Genomic DNA, 19,584 nt, shown 5'->3' with positions numbered 1-19,584 from the left:
TTTGAAATGTCCAGTGTCATCCTAGGACTCCCTGGAGTTTAGATCTGTAGGTCTACCACCGTAACAAGCAAGAGGTCAATGACTTTTCACCCCTGATCATAACCGCATATATGGACTCACTGAAGTTAAGGTCTGTTGCTGTTAACTATAGTGAGTCCTAGAATGACCCAAGACATCCCAACACATTAAAAAAGCAGTCTACCATACTGACTAAAGCACTGACCTTGGTCAAAACAGGTAGATATCTTGATTGTCACGGTGATAGACCCACAGATCTTAACTTCAGTGAGTCCTAGGATGACCCAGGACATTTCAAAACATCAATAAAGTAGTCTATTATACTCACTGAAGCTATGCGGTTATTATCAGTGGTAAAAAAGCACTGACCTCTTGCTTGTTACGGCGGTAGACCCACGGGTCTTAACTCCAAGGAGTTCTTGGATGACCCAGAAAATCTCAATAAGTTGTTACACCAACGCACTGTAGCCTTCCATACTCACTGAAGCAGTCTGGGTAGGATCCGTTTTCAAAATCTTCAAGTTTCGACTTGTTTCTATGGAATGCCCCTTGCACAAACGGTTCAAACGGATAAAAACAAGAGAAATCATGTTTCAATCATGCTAAAACATATTAGAACTTATAGTTTTTGCTGATACGCGTCGAATGAAGTCAAGATGATCGAAATCCATAATAAAATAAGGATTTTATGAGTGATTTTAGAAATAGCAAAAATACGATTTTTTGTACATTTTAACCCAAAATACTCAAACTTCAACAACTTGTAACTTTTGAACCCCGGGGTTTAGAGAGTTCGTTCAGAAGACTTTTTTTCATGTCTCAGCGAGATCTTTCGAATAAAGTTTGTCCCGTTCGTGTACATCCTTGGACCAGCTCCCATACAAATTTGCCCATTCTCCTTTGTATGGAAAATTAAATCGCTTTGCGCAAAGTGAGGACTAAACCAATCGTTCCCAAACTTTGGGGGGTTGTTTAGGACCCCAAAAGGAACAAAAATAATGCTGTGCTTGAAAATCGATTTTGATATTACACCCTAGTGATCCAAGCAGGAGAAAAACGACACTTAAGAAACCATGTTTTAATATGCCTTAATTTTTTTTGTGCCACAAGAAGAAATTGCCACACGTTGTGTAAATAGGGCGTCCGATTTTCCCAGGTTTCAAAAAACGTAACCAAAGCCTAAAAATGGGAAATTTTAAGCTTAGTTTTAACAATTTGGAAATAAAAAGCATACAAAGCGCCAAAGGGATGATTGCATGTTTTTCCTAAAAAATTCCTTAAAATACATATTTCATTAAAATGTCAATCTGTGGCTCTAAAGGTCAACATATTCAAAATGTTTTTAAGTATAACATTTTGTTTTTATTGAAATTATAAAGGTTGAATTTTTTTTCCTAAAATTGTATACACTTGTATATGTTTTTTTTAGATATAAAATATCCCCATGCTCATGTTCAAGGTATGGCATATTAGGGTAGAATCGAGTTTCATGGGATTATTAAACATTAAAATTTGTCAGATCAAATCAGCAACATGCTATTTTGGTTCTTTCTGGGGATCAAAATAACCTCCCAAAATGTTATTGAATTTTGGGAGTTTGTATGAGAAAAAACTATTTTTTGCATTTTGATTTTTATAATTTTAAATCTTAACCAAATTCGAAAACCAATACAATAGGATTGAAATTGGGGATATGCTTTGAAACTTTACCGAAAAAAGTATGGGTCTATCTTGCTCCTGTCAAAAGATACAGCTGTACTCTAGAGTACTAAAAACTGGTCTAAAACGGGATTTTTGCATTCAAAACACCATTTTCACAAATGAATTATAAAGATTTTGGAAAAATATTAAAAATTCCGAAAATACAGAGAGAAAATACGAAGAATCCCGGGATTCGGGAAACTCCGAGAATTCTCTCCGGAATTTGTCGGGATGGACGCTCCAGTTGTAAATATTTTTTTGACTTTTTATTGGGTGTGATCCAATTTCAAATCAAAAACAAAAAAAAATGAACAGGTGGAACATTTTTAGGTCACAAGGTAAAACCTCGGGTAAAACCATGCTTGACTAACTTTAAAATTTTGTATGAAGTGATTTCAGTGATTTCGTTCACCTCTGGTATACATGGTTGAACAGTGGTCACTCTTCAACAAAAACTAATCTGCTGTAAAAAATGTTTTAACTTATTTCAATGTGTATTTTCAAATTGTACCGTGTTACCATGAGGAATTTTTAAGATTCAAATTTTAAAATGCAGAAAAATGTATCAAAATAAAATTATTCCATGTCACAAGCATTATCACATTTCAAATTAAATCAAGTTGATTTAAAATTGATAGCTTTGATTTAGTTTTTCAATGTTATTGAACATCATCAAAATTGTTCGTCCATTCACCATTGAAATTGCCTTGGATTTGGTGACGAACACTAAAAGGCATTTTTCTCGGAATACTTCATTTTGCATAATAGCCGAATCTTCAACTATGGGCACTGCCATTGGCTTGGGAAATCTATTTGAAGTTTTCTTAAATGAGTTTTTTTTTATGATTTTGAAACTAATGATTGCATGACGTTTGATAATTATGCATTTTAAAACACTTTTTCATTGAAATATTGAAAACATGATTTCTAATTTCGATTTTAAAACCTTTTTTTTAAACCGAGAACCTTAGTGAGTAGTACAATCTGTAAAATAAACTTACCATCATGATTGATTGAGAAATCTCATACTTACCATTGCATTCAATATCGCATGTTCTCCCATGCAGATAAACCAATCCAATCATACAGACAGACTCTCGTAGCTCATCCAATTTTGTTGTCGTTGTCACAAGCAAACGCCCCCTTTCCTCATCCACCCTAGGGCAATGTCACCCGAGACCAAACCCAATAGACCGGTGAGCATGTGCGAGTTTGCAAGTTTATCTCAATCTTTATTTGTATTCAATGTTGACTTTATTCTCTGTTTTAGAAGTGTATCTGTGTGTGTGTGTTTGTGTGTTTGTGTGGGGAGAGTAAATACAGTAAATATATGTATTTTTTTCTTCATTAAGATACACAAGACTGGTTTCTTCATCGTTCGATAGCCAAGTACTTGATACACATCATCCTATCCTTTATGTTTAACTTAGTTCACTTGACTCGCTTCAATTCACCTATTTTTCCTTTCCATCGTTTGAATTTTTCCATCCCTTTCTGCAGTTGCCTTGTTTTCATTTTGTTTTTATTTTTCTATTGTTTTTATTTGCAGCGTTATCTACAGAACTCCACGCCGGAAACTTTTCTCGCACTTGAAAATTCATTATTGAGCAAGTTTTACTCCTTCTCATGTGGTGGGGGTGACTGCTTGTGTGTGTGTTGCTGTGTTTATGTCTATGAGTTTGTTTGCAGTGGGTGTTGTTTTGCCCAAAAGTTCAACAAGTGCAATCTGGGGGAATGATTTTTGTGGGAATTTTGTATGTGAATTTGAGCATAAAAATGAAACAAGTGCTGATGTTCGTTTTGAAAGTGTAGCTGTCTATCATAAACTGATGTATTGTGAGTTTTATTGTCCTCAGTTTGCAAAGTAGTTACAATCAGTTACATTTTGTTGTTATGCTTGATTATTGTCTTTAGGTTTTATCTATTTTTGGCTCGTTTCTTCCAGTTCTGTTGGAACATTCATTCTCGAAACGTACGAAAATATGGTACTTCTTCACGATTGATTTATTATTGTCAGGGTATTATTGTATGGTTTACATTACTTGAAGCTTTATTTTCCCATTCTGTCACCTTTTTACCTTAACTTCTTTAAGTACAACTTATTTGTTACATTTTTGGGAAATTCGAGTCGGCCAAGGAGTTTCGGTGGTGATTTTTTTCAGTAAAAATCATCCCAACGGCACCCCTTGCAGCAGATTTCCTCAAATTCCCAGTTTAAGTAGTGTATATAATATTTATAATATGTATTGTCCATTGATTTCTTAGCGCCTTACAGTGTCTAAAACTTGTACATTTTTTGTAACAGAAAAGTGAAAAATTCTCAATGATAATGATAATAACAGCAAATGGCGTGTTGAAAAATTGTCATACACAGCATACACACATTTTTTCTTGTTTCCTCAGTTTATTATTATTGATTTTGTTATCATTATGATGGTGCAATGATTTTCTCCCATTTTCCGTGCACTTTTCATCTTCTTCTTAGTAACTAGTTAAGCTTAGCTCGGTTCTAGAGTGTTTCTTTCCGGGTAGTTTGGTTGTTTTGATCAACTTCAACTACTGATTAGTTGATTTCTTAACTGTTAAATGCCACAACAAGGTTACATGAACCATTAGAAATGAGTGTATGTTTGTAATTTTGATGAAGCTTGAAAACCGTTTTGAGTATGATTTGACCAACATTGCTGTAGGTTGATATATAGTTTTGATGTAGTTCCTTCCGTTCCGCGGGTCTCGAGTCAGCAAGTTGGAGCTTTTGAGCAAATTTCATATTTTATTTTACGTGACAATGATTTCCAAATTCAATCAGCCACGATTGGCATAACTCAAAAAATGATAAACCTTTCCTCAATCATTGCCAATAAGCGTTAAAAATAGATCAATCCCCCACTCCATCGCAAGCGCTCACTCTGCTAGGGAGATTGATTACCATCATCAATGGCAAGCGAAATATGATCGAAATTCCATCAATCCAACGACCCATTTCGTAGGGCCATAATGCCAGGCTCCCCCCTTGGGGAAGGAAATAAAAACCTGCTAACGAGGCAATTTAATTCGAAATTTATTTCACTTCGTCTCTGGGACGCCTCCTTTTTATAAGGAAGGGGTGACTCTCAGTTTAATGTTTCCGAATCAGCTCTTGTCGTCCTTCTGACTTGATCAGGGGTTGTGACTTTTGAGTAAATTTTCAAATCTGATCCAGTTTAACTATTTAACTTGATAGAATTCCTAGGAAATTCAACAAAAATAAAAGTTTGCTCGGCAATTTTCTTCAGCAAAACGACAGTTCTCCCCTAAGCTTCATTTGCACACGTTGATTCATCTTTGGGACTTTTCCAAGCTTTCCAGGTATCATATCCACCTGGTAAACGCCTTCCCGGAAGTGGTTGGCTACAGGATCGTCTACGTCCCTTGAAAAGGGACAATACCACATTGCGGCGCGTAAATGTCAGACATTCCGCGCGCGGATTTTGAGGTGAAACTCGATCCAAAGGAGCGTGCAAATTTCCGGTGCTGGCCACTTTGCGAGGAGCTTTGTTTTAGGGTTGACAATACAAGACAAGCTTTATGAAAGTTCTTGAAGTGTTTAGATGAAGTTGGGATGCTCAATAAGTTTTATTTTATTTTCAGTTTATTATTTATATAAATACTTAACAAATTATTTCGAATCTTCATTATTTCCATGAATAATCAATATTTCTAAGCAGTTCATAAATCTGATTCTAACAATTGAACACAGAATGCACTGAATAATCTTTTTTGTTTACCTTCCTTATTGAGGAAAGGCATATAACAACTATAAAATCGCTCGACATATGAACTTCTAAATCAATCCACCAGATATACCTTCACGAATACATATCGAAATCAACAGTCAGACTAAGTAACGTTTTTTTCTAAACTTGGTTGTGCTCAAAACATCTTTTGACCGATTCTTCGGCTCCTTTTCAAAAAAATCCCAAGTTTTTTTCAGCGTTTTGGCTGTAGTGACACAATTAAAGAAGAAACCCCCCAATGTTATTACATATTTGAAAAGATAATTGATTTTCCAACATAGAAATGACATGCATAATGAACAATATTATACCTGTGCTTCTCCTGAAATGAAAATGTAGCGTGACGGGACAACATCGTAAAACTGGAATTTTAAAAGGCACACCAAAAAAATCGACACAGTTTTGCCAGATTGATTTTTTAAAACTTTTGCTCTTCTACACATTATCACAAATTGAAAAACGAATCTTTTGCTCCTTGAACTGAAAGATTTGGTTGAGATTTGAGTTTTTGCCAGCCATTTCTTTTCGTGACGGGACAACGAAAGGAGCAGATTTATGAAAAAACTCCTCTCCCATTCAATGACTTGCAGACCTCATTTGGTCAATATTTTTGGCATTTCAGATAAGAAAACGCATTTAAAGCACATTGCAATTATTAGATCATAATTAAAATGAAATTTTTCATATAAAAAATCACACTGAAAATTGAAAAAAGTGACATTTTGGTGTAGCTTCGCTAAGAATCGGTCTTTTGAAGATAGTTTATCAGAATAAAATAATGTATTCACCAATGATAGAACAACTTGACATTGGTTGGTGTCAGTAAACGCTTCACATTTGATAGATTTGACATTTGATAGATTTGACCTACCTGATCACGCTCCAACCGACAGAATTGAATTTTGAATAATACCCTGCTAATAAATAAAACTGGTCAAATGTCATCGAATCATCTTAACACTGGAACGCCCAACGCATGTCCAACTTACACGGACGCCCAAGCCTCCCAAAAAAGTTGGAACGGTAACTTCAACTCGCTGGATCTCGGCCATAACTCAAACAATCGGGACGATTCTTATTTCCAGCGATTTGTAAAAATGTCTAAACAATCCTAAAATTTTGCAGAACTTGATTTGAACAAATCTGTAATTTCTGCGACTGAAATCATCGTTCCAACCTTTTTTAAACCAATTTCCTCCGCAGATTTTTTGGCGATATTTTTTTTACATGCGAAAAAAAAGTTGGAACGATGTTTTCGGTCGCAAAAATTACAGATTTGATCAAATTGAGTTCTGCAAAATTGTAGGATCATCTAGACATCCTAACAAATCACTGGGGTAAATAATCGTCCCGATTGGTTGAGTTATGCCCGAGATCCAGCGAGTTGAAGTTACCGTTCCAACTTTTTGGATTCTTGGGAGTTGGAATGTTAAGCAACCTTTGCGTGGATGTACATGGTTTCTTAATATGATTATATACCATTTATGCACGAAATTTACAATTTTATTTATTGGCAGGAAATTCATTAAAATTCAATTCTGTCCAATAAAAATTGTTCAGTGAGCCTAAATTTATCATACCTTGACGAAAGTGAAGCGTTTGCTGACATCAGCTTCACATTTTCGTGCAAAACATGCAGCATCGATAAATCTTAATTAATCGAAAGATTGTTTAAATTTTTCTGTTGTTTAATCAATTCAAAAATTTTGAAAATTTGTAATAGCTTACCAGAGAAACGATTATTTATTTAAAAAAATCTGCAAATGAAATAGAAATCTGACAACTTTTTCTTGATTTATAAAACTTTTATGAAATTTATATAATTTTCAAAGATTTTTGTTCTGAATTTGTTCAAAAAAATTCCATGAGTAATAAATCTCAACGATTTCGTAAATCAAATCAATTTTTAAATTCAGGAAAACAAGTCATCAAATTTTCACAGAAGCTTCTATTGTTTTTCAACTGTTCGGCTCAGTTTAGGTCAAAGTTATAACTAACTTTAATGCAAGAAAATTGCAATGCAATGCATTTAATAAAAGGGAAACTCCATTTGCTATTTGGCAAACAAATAAATGTCGTAACCCGAGCAGACGGAAATAACTTAGTAATAAAATTTTTTGATATTGGAAAATACTAGGCCAATAACATTTTATGTTATTTATAACAAGATTTGTTATTCGTCGTTATGAAATTTTTGTTATTGGATTGTTATTGCAATAACAGACTGATAACATTTTTAGTTATTCTTCGAACAAATCTTTGTTATTACTTTTTGTTATTTTAACAACTAATCCGATCATCCAGATAACAGTTGGAAGTATTCTTCCATAACAAAAAATGTTATTCCAAAGTTGTTTTGGCTATCATCCAATATCAGACCAATAACAAATTTTGTTATGATAATATAAACTGTTATTAAACCCTTATGCAAAAATGGATTTTTCAAGAAGATTCCATAACACTTTTTGATATTTTAACAGTATTTGTTATTGAAATGGCATGAATTTTGTTATTACCGTCTGCCCGGGAAGTAACTTTATTTTAAAGTCAGTGATATCATCAGAAACATTTTTAAGTCACTCTTTCGTCGTTTCTGACAGCTCAGATTTTATAGCATTTTTTTGTAAATGCTTTTTAAAAGACAATTTATACGTTGTCTAGTCACGATATTTTAAATTCGTATAAAGCACAAATAGAATATTTTCCAAATTGCACTATGATTCTAGGAAGGAAAATCGATAATATTTTCAAATATGTAAAAACTAACTGAGGTTTACTCCGTAATTCAGGCCAATACATACGGTAGAATCGGTCATAACTGAAATTTCCTATTTTTGAGCATCCCTAACCCCACAAAAAACACATTATAACCTTGTAACCCGATCCCACAGTCTTTAGAGCCTAAACCACGTGTACCCACTTCGGAGACTTTTTGCATAACTTATCCCACCCCCAAATCCATAGCCTATGAGCTCGCTCGCGCCCATGTTTGCTTTGGTTTCTGTTTGTGCTTGGAGGAGGCACTTCCTCCCAAAAGCTGCCGCACTGCTTGAGAGTCGCTCTCTAGCTTCCGTTTTGCTGCTGTTTATTTGATTTTATTTTTTGTGTTCTGTATACACTCTGTGTAAAGTCTATAAATATATGAGGATAAAATTTCATATAATAGGGTTTTTTTTTGTGTGTGTTGTTCAAAAAGGAGGAAGGAAGATATACTTTTTTTCTACTTCTTTAAAGTGCTGCCTTGTTTTACGTTTCTTAAAAGTAGAAAAGTGTGTGAGTGTGCTTATTTTGTCAGTTTCTTTTAGGTTCTCAACTTGATATGAAGGAAGGGATATGGGAATAGAGAGATATTTTTGTTTGTTGTTGTTTTTTTTTTTGGTTAAATATAGTTTAGAACAGAGTTTTAAAGGGTAAACTTTAACCGTCTCGTCTTGATCGGCGGCTTGGTTGGCTAAAGGGGGAAGAGGTTAGCTATCTGATAAATACATCTTAAAAGGTTTTGTGTCCAGTAGTTATTGTAATCCTAAGTTCTACACTCTTTTTTTTAATACAGTAAAAATGCTTTTATAAACACTTACGAGGGGGGCTCCTGTGTTTGTTTTGATCTCTTAAGTCCATGTACAATGTATAATATAAGATTTGTTTTATTCTTGTTTAACAGCATTGGTTGAGTTTTTGTTGTTGTTACTTGTTTCCATACAGTTTTGACACACTTTTGTTTGCTCCATTTAATTGATATATTTTTGTTGGATGATGGAAACATGTCACCTTGCTTCTCAGTTCGAAATGAAACATCTAACTCTACAGTAGTGCTCTTACCTTGCTTCCTTTCTTTCGCTTTGAACCGGGTGCAAATTATTGTCCTGCGTCAGCTCGTCGTGCCTTATCGTTTAAGTAGTGCTTAAGTTGAGTTATACAGTTAGTGAGTACACGGTTTTAAAGCGCAGTTTAGTTGTATCGCGGAGCACCTCCAGCACCTCCCGGGTTCCGTCCGTAGACGGCCTGGATGTACTTGTTGTCCTGTTGGTACTGTTTCTTAAGGTAGAAAAGCAGCTTGCGCAGCCGGGCAGCGCACCGGAACTCGTCCTCGGAGTAGAACGGATTCGACCGGGCCTCACTGGTGGTGATTCCGGCGTATCCGTAGTACGGCGGCGGCGGAGGCATCGGATAGTCCTCGTGCAATCCGCCGTACACCGGCCCTGCTGGAGGAGGAGGTCGACGGTTCGCCCCGAAAACGTCGCCAGTGTAGCGCTGTGACTCGAGGCGGTGCTGAGCCCCACGTGGATCGTAAACCGGGAGCTCCCCAGCTGCTGATGCTGCTGCTGCCAAAGAAAGGGACGGTGGAGGCGCTTCGTAATCCTGTCCGGCTGTCGCTGCTAATAGTGTCGCATCGTCTACAAACGCCTGCGGTTGGTTGTCGTAGTCGCTCGGGTTGGGAGTAAAACTCGACCTTGGGGGCGGGAAAAGGGGAAAAGCAGAGATCAAAACCAGCTCGTAGCATTAAATTCAGATGCCAAATTGAATCTACTGAAAAACAAGTATCAAGAAATGGAAACAGCTAGAACGACCATTCCAAAAAAAAATCTGCTAGATAAAAAAGGTACACTTATCAAAAACATGCAAAATCCAAAAAAGTAACCGGTCATCAACCTCTCTTAAATATAAACCATGTAATTCAAAATTGCGAAGAATTATGATAACCAGCATCGTTGCGAAAACATCTAAGAATAGAATCTAGAAGCCCTCAAACAGCATCATAACAGCGGCTAAACCCTTTTCCCTAAATACTCGGATTAACTGATAGACGGAACGGTGAAGTAAACAGACTCCTGACCTTTACACAAGGTAGGGGAAGTCTACCCATTTTCAGCATGATGATTAAATCGCCTTCTAGAAGGTACAATCTAACACCAATGTTGTGTTAAGCTGCTTAAAGTATATGTGCTCGAAAAAGGCATACTTCCCCTATCTTATCTAATGTTCCTGGAGGCGTAATAGATGACAAATCGTGATTCTGTAATCTTTATATAATGAGGACAAAATAAATAAAACAAGGAAGTCTAAGAATAATGCCAGGTCTTTAGATCTTTGCAAAAATTATCCTGATTAAATTTTTGTTTTTGTTTTTTGTATGAAACAAATAAGCACTTTTGCATCTTTTGTTTCTTCATATAAGTCTCCAAACAATTTTGGGGGCTGTCCATTCAAAAATTTGTGATTCAAAGGAATTTTCTGATCGATTTGGCAAACTTTTTTGGTTATGACAAGGACCAGTCAGAATAGGATAGTTACTAGGGTGGGTACGGATTTTGAAAAGTTCTCAGATCAAGTTCTGGTGTGGTTCCCCTTGTAGGTCATACCCATAGGGACTCTCACGCCAAATTTCAGCTCATTTGGTTGAAAACTGGCTTGTCTCAAGCGGGTTCAAGTTAACATAGAAATTACTATGGGAAATTTTGAATTTTCGTTCATTCGCTCTTACAGGCCTGGGGAAAACATGTAGAAACTTCTAGGATGGCCAGAAATGAGCGGAATCGTCTGGAGAACAACTTTCCCTAAGAGACCAGGTCGATTCGTTCAACCCCCATCGAGCTCAACGGCAATACATCCGGGGTTTTCGGAACTAACGGTTTTCCCCAGAAAAGCATCAAATTTTCCTTAGCATGCTATGAATGCTAGATGAACACCGCGACGCCACATGTCAAACAGCTACCACGTGATTGTACAATTTGCACCATAACAGTTTCTTCTTATTTGGAGATTTAGAATACAGCTAAATAGTATCAGGATCACCATAAATGATAATTCTATAGTTCAAAAAGTAATAAAAAGTAATATTTTATAGGCGATGCTAGTCCACGTGGTAGATGTTTGACATGTGGCGTCGCGGTGTTCATCTAGCATTCATAGCATGCTAAGGAAAATTTGATGCTTTTCTGGGGAAAACCGTTGGTTCCGAAAACCCCGGATGTATTGCCGTTGAGCTCGATGGGAGTTGAACGAATCGACCTGGTCTCTTAAGGAAAGTTGTTCTCCAGACGATTCCGCTCATTTCTGGCCATCCTAGAAGTTTCTACATGTTTTCCCCAGGCCTGTAAGAGCGAATGAACGAAAATTCAAAATTTCCCATAGTAAATCCCATGTAAACTTGAACTCGCTTGAGACAAGTCAAATTTCAACCAAATGAGCTGAAATTTGGCGTGAGAGTCCCTATGGGTATGACCTACAAGGGGAACCACACCAGAACTTGATCTGAGAACTTTTCAAAATCCGTACCCACCCTAATAGTTACACTTCATAAAAATAACCCATTTTTTAATTTCTTTGTATTTCCAATACTCGATTTAGACAATCTTTACTCCCTTTGGTATTTTTTTCATTTTTTGATTTATTTTAGTAGACGTACCGAGCCAACTTTTGAGATATAGGGTGTGACAGACGTTTTGGTTTTGGTCAAGTTATTATTGTTTGCAATTTTTTTTTTTAACTATTTAAAATGGAAGTACGTTAGTAAAATGTTGATAAAATGCACGTTTATTTGAGAAAAAGCCATTTTAAAGATAAACTATTCAACAAAATTAAAGTTTTTTTTTATTTTTTAACTTTTTGAAAAATATATTATCAGATTATTCAAATCAAGACTAAAATTAAAATAGGGCCAAATCATATTCTTCCAAGATATAAAAACGAAGTTGACTTAATAGTTGTCGGCCACCATTGCTAGTACCAACCACTAGTGTCTTTCTTTTTATCTACAAGGACTTCGCCGCCCTGGGCTCCTAAGTGTATGAAAGTATGGCACGGAGCGACGGCGCCGAATACCCATATTTACACAAAGAATTTTAGAGCGCCCGCCGCGGGATTCGAACCGGCGACCTCTGTATTGTGAGTCCAGGGCGCGGTCCGATTGATCCACACGGGCGGGACTTCCAAGATATCATCGATTAAATATTGTAGAACTGAAAAAACTCATTTTTAGTATTTATCATTTTTTGCAAAGCCATAGTTCAGCAACCAAATTTTGAATCAACAATGTCCATAACAACAAATTTTAGAAAATTTTCTAAGCTTTTCGATCTATTTTTTGAAAGGCCGGCACTATTTTTAGAAACTGAAAAAAATAATAATTCAAAAACTGGCTACTACATTAAATCGATTTAAACGAATTAACCAATTTTACGATAAGAAATAAATTTTTCATCCAAAACTGGTTTTAAGAGCTTTTTGTCTACTAAAACATGTGAAAGAATTACAAAAATCTTATAAAAATTATTTCAAGTTAGTCCATCTGGAAAAAAGTCAAACTGGGACCGACTTTAATTGCTGTTGTATAGACAATTCTCCACAAAGTATAAAATTGATAGATGCCTGTGTCCATACAAAAATCAGAAACTTTTACATTTGTTTCAAACATTTTTATATTATTCTATTTTAAATTAAACTTTTTTCATCGATTCCTTGTATCTGTTTTGTCACAAGAAACGTTTTGACGCCTAAATTTGTTTTAATCAAGTTTTAATGTTCGTAGTGAACAAAAAGTGTCAATTTTTAAGTGATGAACGACATGTTATGAATGATTGAAAAACTGAGAATATTTTTAGCCTAATTTTTCAAACTCTTTCACAAAAAAAATCACCCGATTAAGTTTATCCAGTTTCGAGATATCTTGATGTCTACACATCGTCTGCTGTGTGCTATCTTGTGACATAGACCATTTTGGTTTAAAATGAGTTAATTCTGACGTTTATCTATACTTAACAAATGCTACAAGATGCTTTAACCCGATTTTGGGAACTCACTTCCGTTTCCCGGATATCGCAATATATACTTGTGACATAGACCAATTTATCATCAAAATGATCGACACACTTGTGACACGTCATACATGTTGTTGGAAAATGTTGAAACTTTTTCTTGTTTTTCATAAATTTATGTACACACACACTTTCTAAAGGCAATGCAATCTTTTGTTTTTGAAAATATACTGATTAAGTCGGTTAAACTATTGATTTATGCTTCTTTTAGTTTGTATGGGAATTTTGTGCACACTTGTGACACGTAGTACAGTTTTACTTTCGAAACACACTTGTGACACGTGCTTTTCGGATTTTTGTTTACATGATTTACTGTATCTTTAAACTGGTGTAACCAAATTAGTTGAAACTTGGAGCGTTTGTTAAACGATAGTATACGAACCGATTGTTTCAAAATGTTTGGGTCTATCATTCATAGTATTGTAAATATTTATCATCAAACATAAAAAATCAATTTTCTCGAATAGTACTAAATGGTCGTTGTCACAAGATAGCACACAACAGACGCCGTATAGCCAATTGTTTAACTTGAACTGTCTATAGTTTGCTCAACTCAAGGAATACCTTTATGAAAATGTCAGAAGAGACAGAAAGAGCAATTTCCAGTTGATTGAGACAATTTTCAAAAAATGGATCTTGAAACAAATATTTTCTCTGTGATGTCGTTTTCGTTAAAATTCACATTAAAATTCTTGGCTATTCTAGAATAAAATGGATTGTTGGGTCAAGTATGAATGACCTATTGAGACGAAAAAAATTAAATTGCCGAAATTTAGTGAGATCATCATTTTTTAAGTTCTTTTTGGGGTACTGTGAAACACTTCCCAAAGTTTGGGAACGATTTTGCGCAAAACGATTGGAATAGAATTTTTTTTATTTCGATGAGATATGAAATATGAAAAATATAAAATAATTAGCGTTATTTTAGAATGAACAGTTCTGCTCCAGGATGGTACATTCGCGTTGCAAAGATTTTGAGAACCTTTCAACCAAAACATAAACCTTTGCAGGAAGGATACAATGTACCCTAGGTACATATTTCTAAGTTCAGATTTTTCTAGCTGAGTGCGATAATTAAAAATTTAATGTATAAAACCGGATTCACAATCGCTCTACAACTTTCTCAAAGAGAATATGTTGCTAACATGCTCCTTAAAAATACAGCGTGCTCAAAACTGGTCTAAATCCTGTTTATTACTCGAAAATCACGTTTTAGACTAGTTTCGAGGACGCTGTTTCTTCTTTCGGGAGCCAGTTAGCACCATACTCTCTTCAGGAAAGTTGAAGAGCACCTATTAGAGTATCCGAATATGAATCTGGTTTATATATGTTATAAAACGTGCAAATATTTAAAAAAAAGTTTTCCCATGCGAATTCTTAAATTCCTTAATTAAACAGCTTTGCGCAAAGTGGGGAGTTCTCAAACTTAGGGGAGATGATTAGGACTCGATAAGGAACCAAAAAGGTTCTGTGTTAGAAAAACAATGTTGTTATTATACCGTTATGACCTGTAAGGGTCACCGCACATATTTGAAGATAAAAATAAACTAACATAACTACATTGCACAAAAACAATTCCAACTTCAAAGGTCAACAATCAACACAGCATGTCCTATGTCATCCAAGGAAGAAGAAGAAGAAAAAAAACTTTCTCAAAACACAAAAAAAAAAACAAACAAACACATTCAAAATACAAATAGAATAAAACTTCAAGGGAAGCACAGAAGAAAAATAACCCAGAGAGGGAGACACAAAAAAGCACTCCATTTCACCTGCTCCCTGTGTTTTTATTTTCAAACGGTGATTCAACGGTGCCACAGTTCGGTGTTGAGGAGGGGTGGTTGGTTGGTTGTGGGTGGTCGGTGATAATGAAATGATAAAAATTAATGGCACGAATGTGTTAGTGTCATCAGGTTGGGCAATTTTTTTCACAAGGTTCGCCCCTCTCATTTTGATGATTGTTTTTGGCGAAATGTTTCTGAGAGATGCTTATCGGGCAACACTTAACGCTATCAGTGCCAGTGTTGCCAGCATTTCTGGTTTCACGATGTGATGGATTTTTTTTTAAATGATTTCTCAGCTTTTATCTCTAATGGCATGCGGGAAGCATTTGTTTTTATTTGTATTATTTTATTTTATCTCACAACGTGGAACCAGACGCGTGATGGCGAGACGATAAACGACACACGAGCAGCGAGAGATGAAATGAAGATCTTTTTTTTCGAAGTGATGTCCGCGAGCACACGTTGCCTCCGTAGCGCGGTCAGTTCTGGGGGAGGCCATCGGTGGTTTGGGTTGATATCTAGCGGAGATTGTTCTTGAGAGTGTCTTCGGCTGAGACGCAAGTTAAGTTTTTGGTTGCTGGTTGATTGTTTTGATCAGATTTTTTAGCTTGTCGAATTAAAAATTTGCGTAAGTAAACTGAGTGTTTTTGTTACCTTTAATTCTATTTTGAATTAATATTAAATACATATCCAAAAAAGCAAAACAAAATTTTCAAATCCCGGAAAACGGGATTTTTAGCATTGTTCCCGGGCTATTCCAGGAAAATTTAAAACTTATTTAAAATGGATCTGATTGAAATGTTTGCATTAAATTATTAATGAACAGTAACTTTTATGGTTAAAATTAATGCGAATACTTGTATAACTTGTAGAATCCCACAACTTGAAGAAAATTTAAACTTTTTTTTTGCAATATAAATCGATCCGTATTTTTTTTGCCATTAGGGTGACCTACACCATGTTATGCTGATCCAAAAAAAGGGCAATTTTCGTCGCTTTTAGCAAAACCTCATTTTTCAAACAATCATAATTCGCGCCATTTCGATTATAGTTGTCTTAGAAGAAAATGAAGGAGATTTGCCCTTTCAAGGACAAAAAAGTTTAAATTTTCAAAAGTATAAAAATTGGGTTTTCGAAACGTGCAAAAACGGGAAAATCAGTTTTCTTACTAAAACTGCGATTACTTTAAAATTTCAGCGACGACCTATACTTTTTTGGGTGCCAAAAGTTGCGTTTTTCAATTACGTATATTTTGGTACCCAAAAGGACATTGCAGTTTTTGTGAAAAAAGTTGATTTTTTCCCGTTTTCGTAATTATGCCGTTTTTGCCCACGACGCGACGAAAACACAAGTTTTTACTTTCAAAAATCGTATCTCGTAATACCGTAAACCAGGGTGACTTATCAATTTGAGATTCTTCCGCAAAATGAAGAGTACAAATAAAATACGTACGGAATGGTATGGAATCATACTGACCGTGGTAGAGAAGTGTTCTAAGTACTTGTAGTTAGTTTACTATGATTATGAAAGTGTTGTTGATGAATAGTATTATTAAAATATTTTTAAAAAGTAATGATTTCTCCATGAAAATGAATTTGAATCAGAGAACGGAATGCACTGTTGGTTTCTTTGGAAAATTTTCCTTTAAGAGAAGTTTGAATTAATTTGTAATAAAAAAATATCAAGTGTTTTAGAATCAAATTCAAAAAAATCTCCAAAGTTATAGACATTTTCAGTAGAACAAATTTGATATAAAATGTGAAAACTTTTGATTCGTGCTTCTAATTCAGTTTAAAATGCAATATGAATCGATAATTTTATAAACAAAACTAGTTTCAACGAATTTCAGACAAAATTCTGACTTTTTAAACAATTTTACCCAAAATGTATGTTTATTTTCTTATAAAGCTAATAAACTAAGTTAACTACATATACACATTGACACTTTTTTTAAAACGAACTATATATACTAAATTGGACGTAAAAATAAAATTTGAGCACATTTCTCTGATTTTAAAAAGAAAACCTATGACTATCAAAGTCACCCCAAAATTCAAAATAAGAATTTTCAACGCAACTATTTTTTTAAACATAATTAAAGAAACTTTTTTTCAAATATTGTGCATGTACTACCCCTGTACATGTTTTCAAAATAAAAATCTTGATACAAACCTTTCCAGTTGGAAAATATTTCAAAAATAAATAGAAATCCTACCAATGTCACCCCGGTTTATAGGGTACTTCAATTGTAAACTTCACCATTTTTTGATATATAATGTAAAATTTTCGAGGAATCCGGTAAAAATATTTTAAGCTATTTGGTCTCGAGGCCTTCAAAACAACATTTAAAGATTTCACACAACCTTTTCAAATGTTAGACTTGGATTTTAAAACTTTAAACTTTAAACCCCCCCAACATGGCGTAGGTCACCGTAATGGCCAATCACAAACATACGGGTCTTATTATTTTGGCCAAGGAACCCAGAAAAATTTTGAACCCGATTGGAGAACAACTATTTTTTTAAACACTTATGAGAAAACTTTAATACAAAAATAGTGCATGGACCTTGTGTGGCCTACTCCAGTACGTGTTTTAAAACTTAATGATGTTGTAAAAAACCTTTACCAGTTGTAAATATTTCAAAAATAAATTGAATTCTTTTCAATGTCACCCCGGTCTTTCTTGAATTCCGAAAAAAATACTAAAATCCTCGGAAACAGAAAAGTTTTGACGGGAAATCCCAAGAAATTTCCTTTCCTTTTATTCCGTGATTCCACGTCAAACCAGCAGGATCCAGATCAAAGTGCTCCGATTTGGCAAAAATTTGGCATGGGAGCTCCTTGGCCAACATTATTAAATAGGTTTTTTTTGTATGGCGATTAAAAAAAATGGCGTTCTCAACAATTTTCACAAAACCTAAATTTTGCTAAATCATAACTGCAGAACAGCTGAACCAATGTTTGCTCGCCTTGTTTTAAAGAAGGTGATTGGTTGGACTTTTGGTAAAAATACTAAGATATTTCAAAAGCATAGCTGAATACATTTAAAAATTAAATAAAAACTAACTAAATCCACCTATGTGGTTGATGCCTTCCTCACTTTTTACCAACAATAGGTAATATGAGTGGTTTAGACACATATTTCAGCTATTTTTTTTAGTTCCAGAAAAATAAGTATACAGATATAACATAAGTGGTCAGAACACGAGAGAGGGTTGTCAGATCATCAATTTTGTGGACTCGTTAGAAAGGATTTTCGATTACCTAACCAACGATGGGTCGGATGATGGATCCGGACATCGTTTACATGCATTTAAGTGAGATCCGGCTTCAAAAAAGTACATAAATATCACTTAAGTGGTCATAACTCGAGACAGGGTTGCCAGATCTTCAATGATGTGGACTCGTTGCATATAAATGAGATCCGGATATATGTGAAAACACATTTTTAAACATAACTTTTGAACTACTTATCGAAACTTCAAACCATTCAATAGCGATGTATGGGACCATAAACCAAGTCGAATGCAACCGGTTTGATCAAAATCGGTTCAGCCAGTGCTGAGAAAACTTGGCAAGAATATTTGACACATACATACATACACACTCACACACACAAACACACACACACACACACACACACACACACACACACATACATACATACACACACAGACATTTGTTCAGTTTTTGATTCTGAGTCGATATGTATACATGAAGGTGGGTCTTCGAGCTTTTGATAAAAAGTTCATTTTTAGAGCAGGATTATAGCCTCACCTCAGTGAGGAAGGCAAAACATTGTTTGCTAGTTTGATGGTCTCGGGATAAGAGAAATCAAAGCTAAATATATTTTTCTATGATTTTCAGGATGTTTCCCGAAACTTATCCATTCATAGAGTTTATCTATTAACAGCATATTGAGATATGATTTCATGAAAAAAAAATCGGAATTGTTTACACTGATCGAACATAAAGCACCATGCGTCTCCACCAAAATTTACGAGAAACTTATTTCAATGGAGAAGTATGATGACTTCCAGATATTTCACTTTATTGGAAAAATCTTTTGTTGCCCCTCGAATAACAAGTTTAGGGATTAATATCGTTTTTTTTTGTCTTGTGAAAAGCAAAAAATTGTTTGAGAGTTATTAATACCAAGTCTTTCGCTTTTACACCATTTGGAAATAAAATTCAACGCAGATTGCTTTCGGTCTGAAATGAAATTTCATATTTTTCCATGAACTATGTGACATCATCCGCATAACAGTGGGCCTATAGCAAATCCAAAAAAAAAAACAACTAACACAACTCCCATTTTTCAAAATTGATGATGGCAGGAAATTCATTAGAATTCAATTCTGGCGATTGAAGCGTGTTCAGAGAGCCCATGTCTATCATACCTTGATGAAATTGAAACGTGTACTGACATAAAAAAGAATGTCGAGTTGTGTTATATAAAAATGTCGGGCTCAATTATATTATTGTCACATG

The 19,584-nt window shown here is 34.9% G+C and overlaps 1 protein-coding gene across 2 annotated transcripts in view; it reads right to left on the bottom strand.

Annotated features, from left to right (window-relative positions):
* Positions 1–3,233: 3,233 nt before the first annotated feature.
* Positions 3,234–19,584, bottom strand: part of LOC120417227 (uncharacterized) — a 55,032-nt gene continuing 38,681 nt past the window's right edge. The window contains exon 5 of one of the 2 annotated variants that reach the window (XM_039579187.2): positions 3,234–9,945. In XM_039579187.2, coding sequence (XP_039435121.1) covers positions 9,444–9,945 — 502 coding nt within the window. In that variant the 3' untranslated portion in view covers positions 3,234–9,443. The remainder of the gene's footprint in view (positions 9,946–19,584) is intronic. The other variant, XM_039579188.2, reaches the window with a different exon arrangement.

Source organism: Culex pipiens, chromosome 2, assembly GCF_016801865.2.
Source record: "Culex pipiens pallens isolate TS chromosome 2, TS_CPP_V2, whole genome shotgun sequence".
NCBI lineage: Eukaryota > Metazoa > Arthropoda > Insecta > Diptera > Culicidae > Culex > Culex pipiens.
Note: the sequence above shows the minus strand (reverse complement) of the source record. Positions and strands in the feature narration are given on the sequence as shown.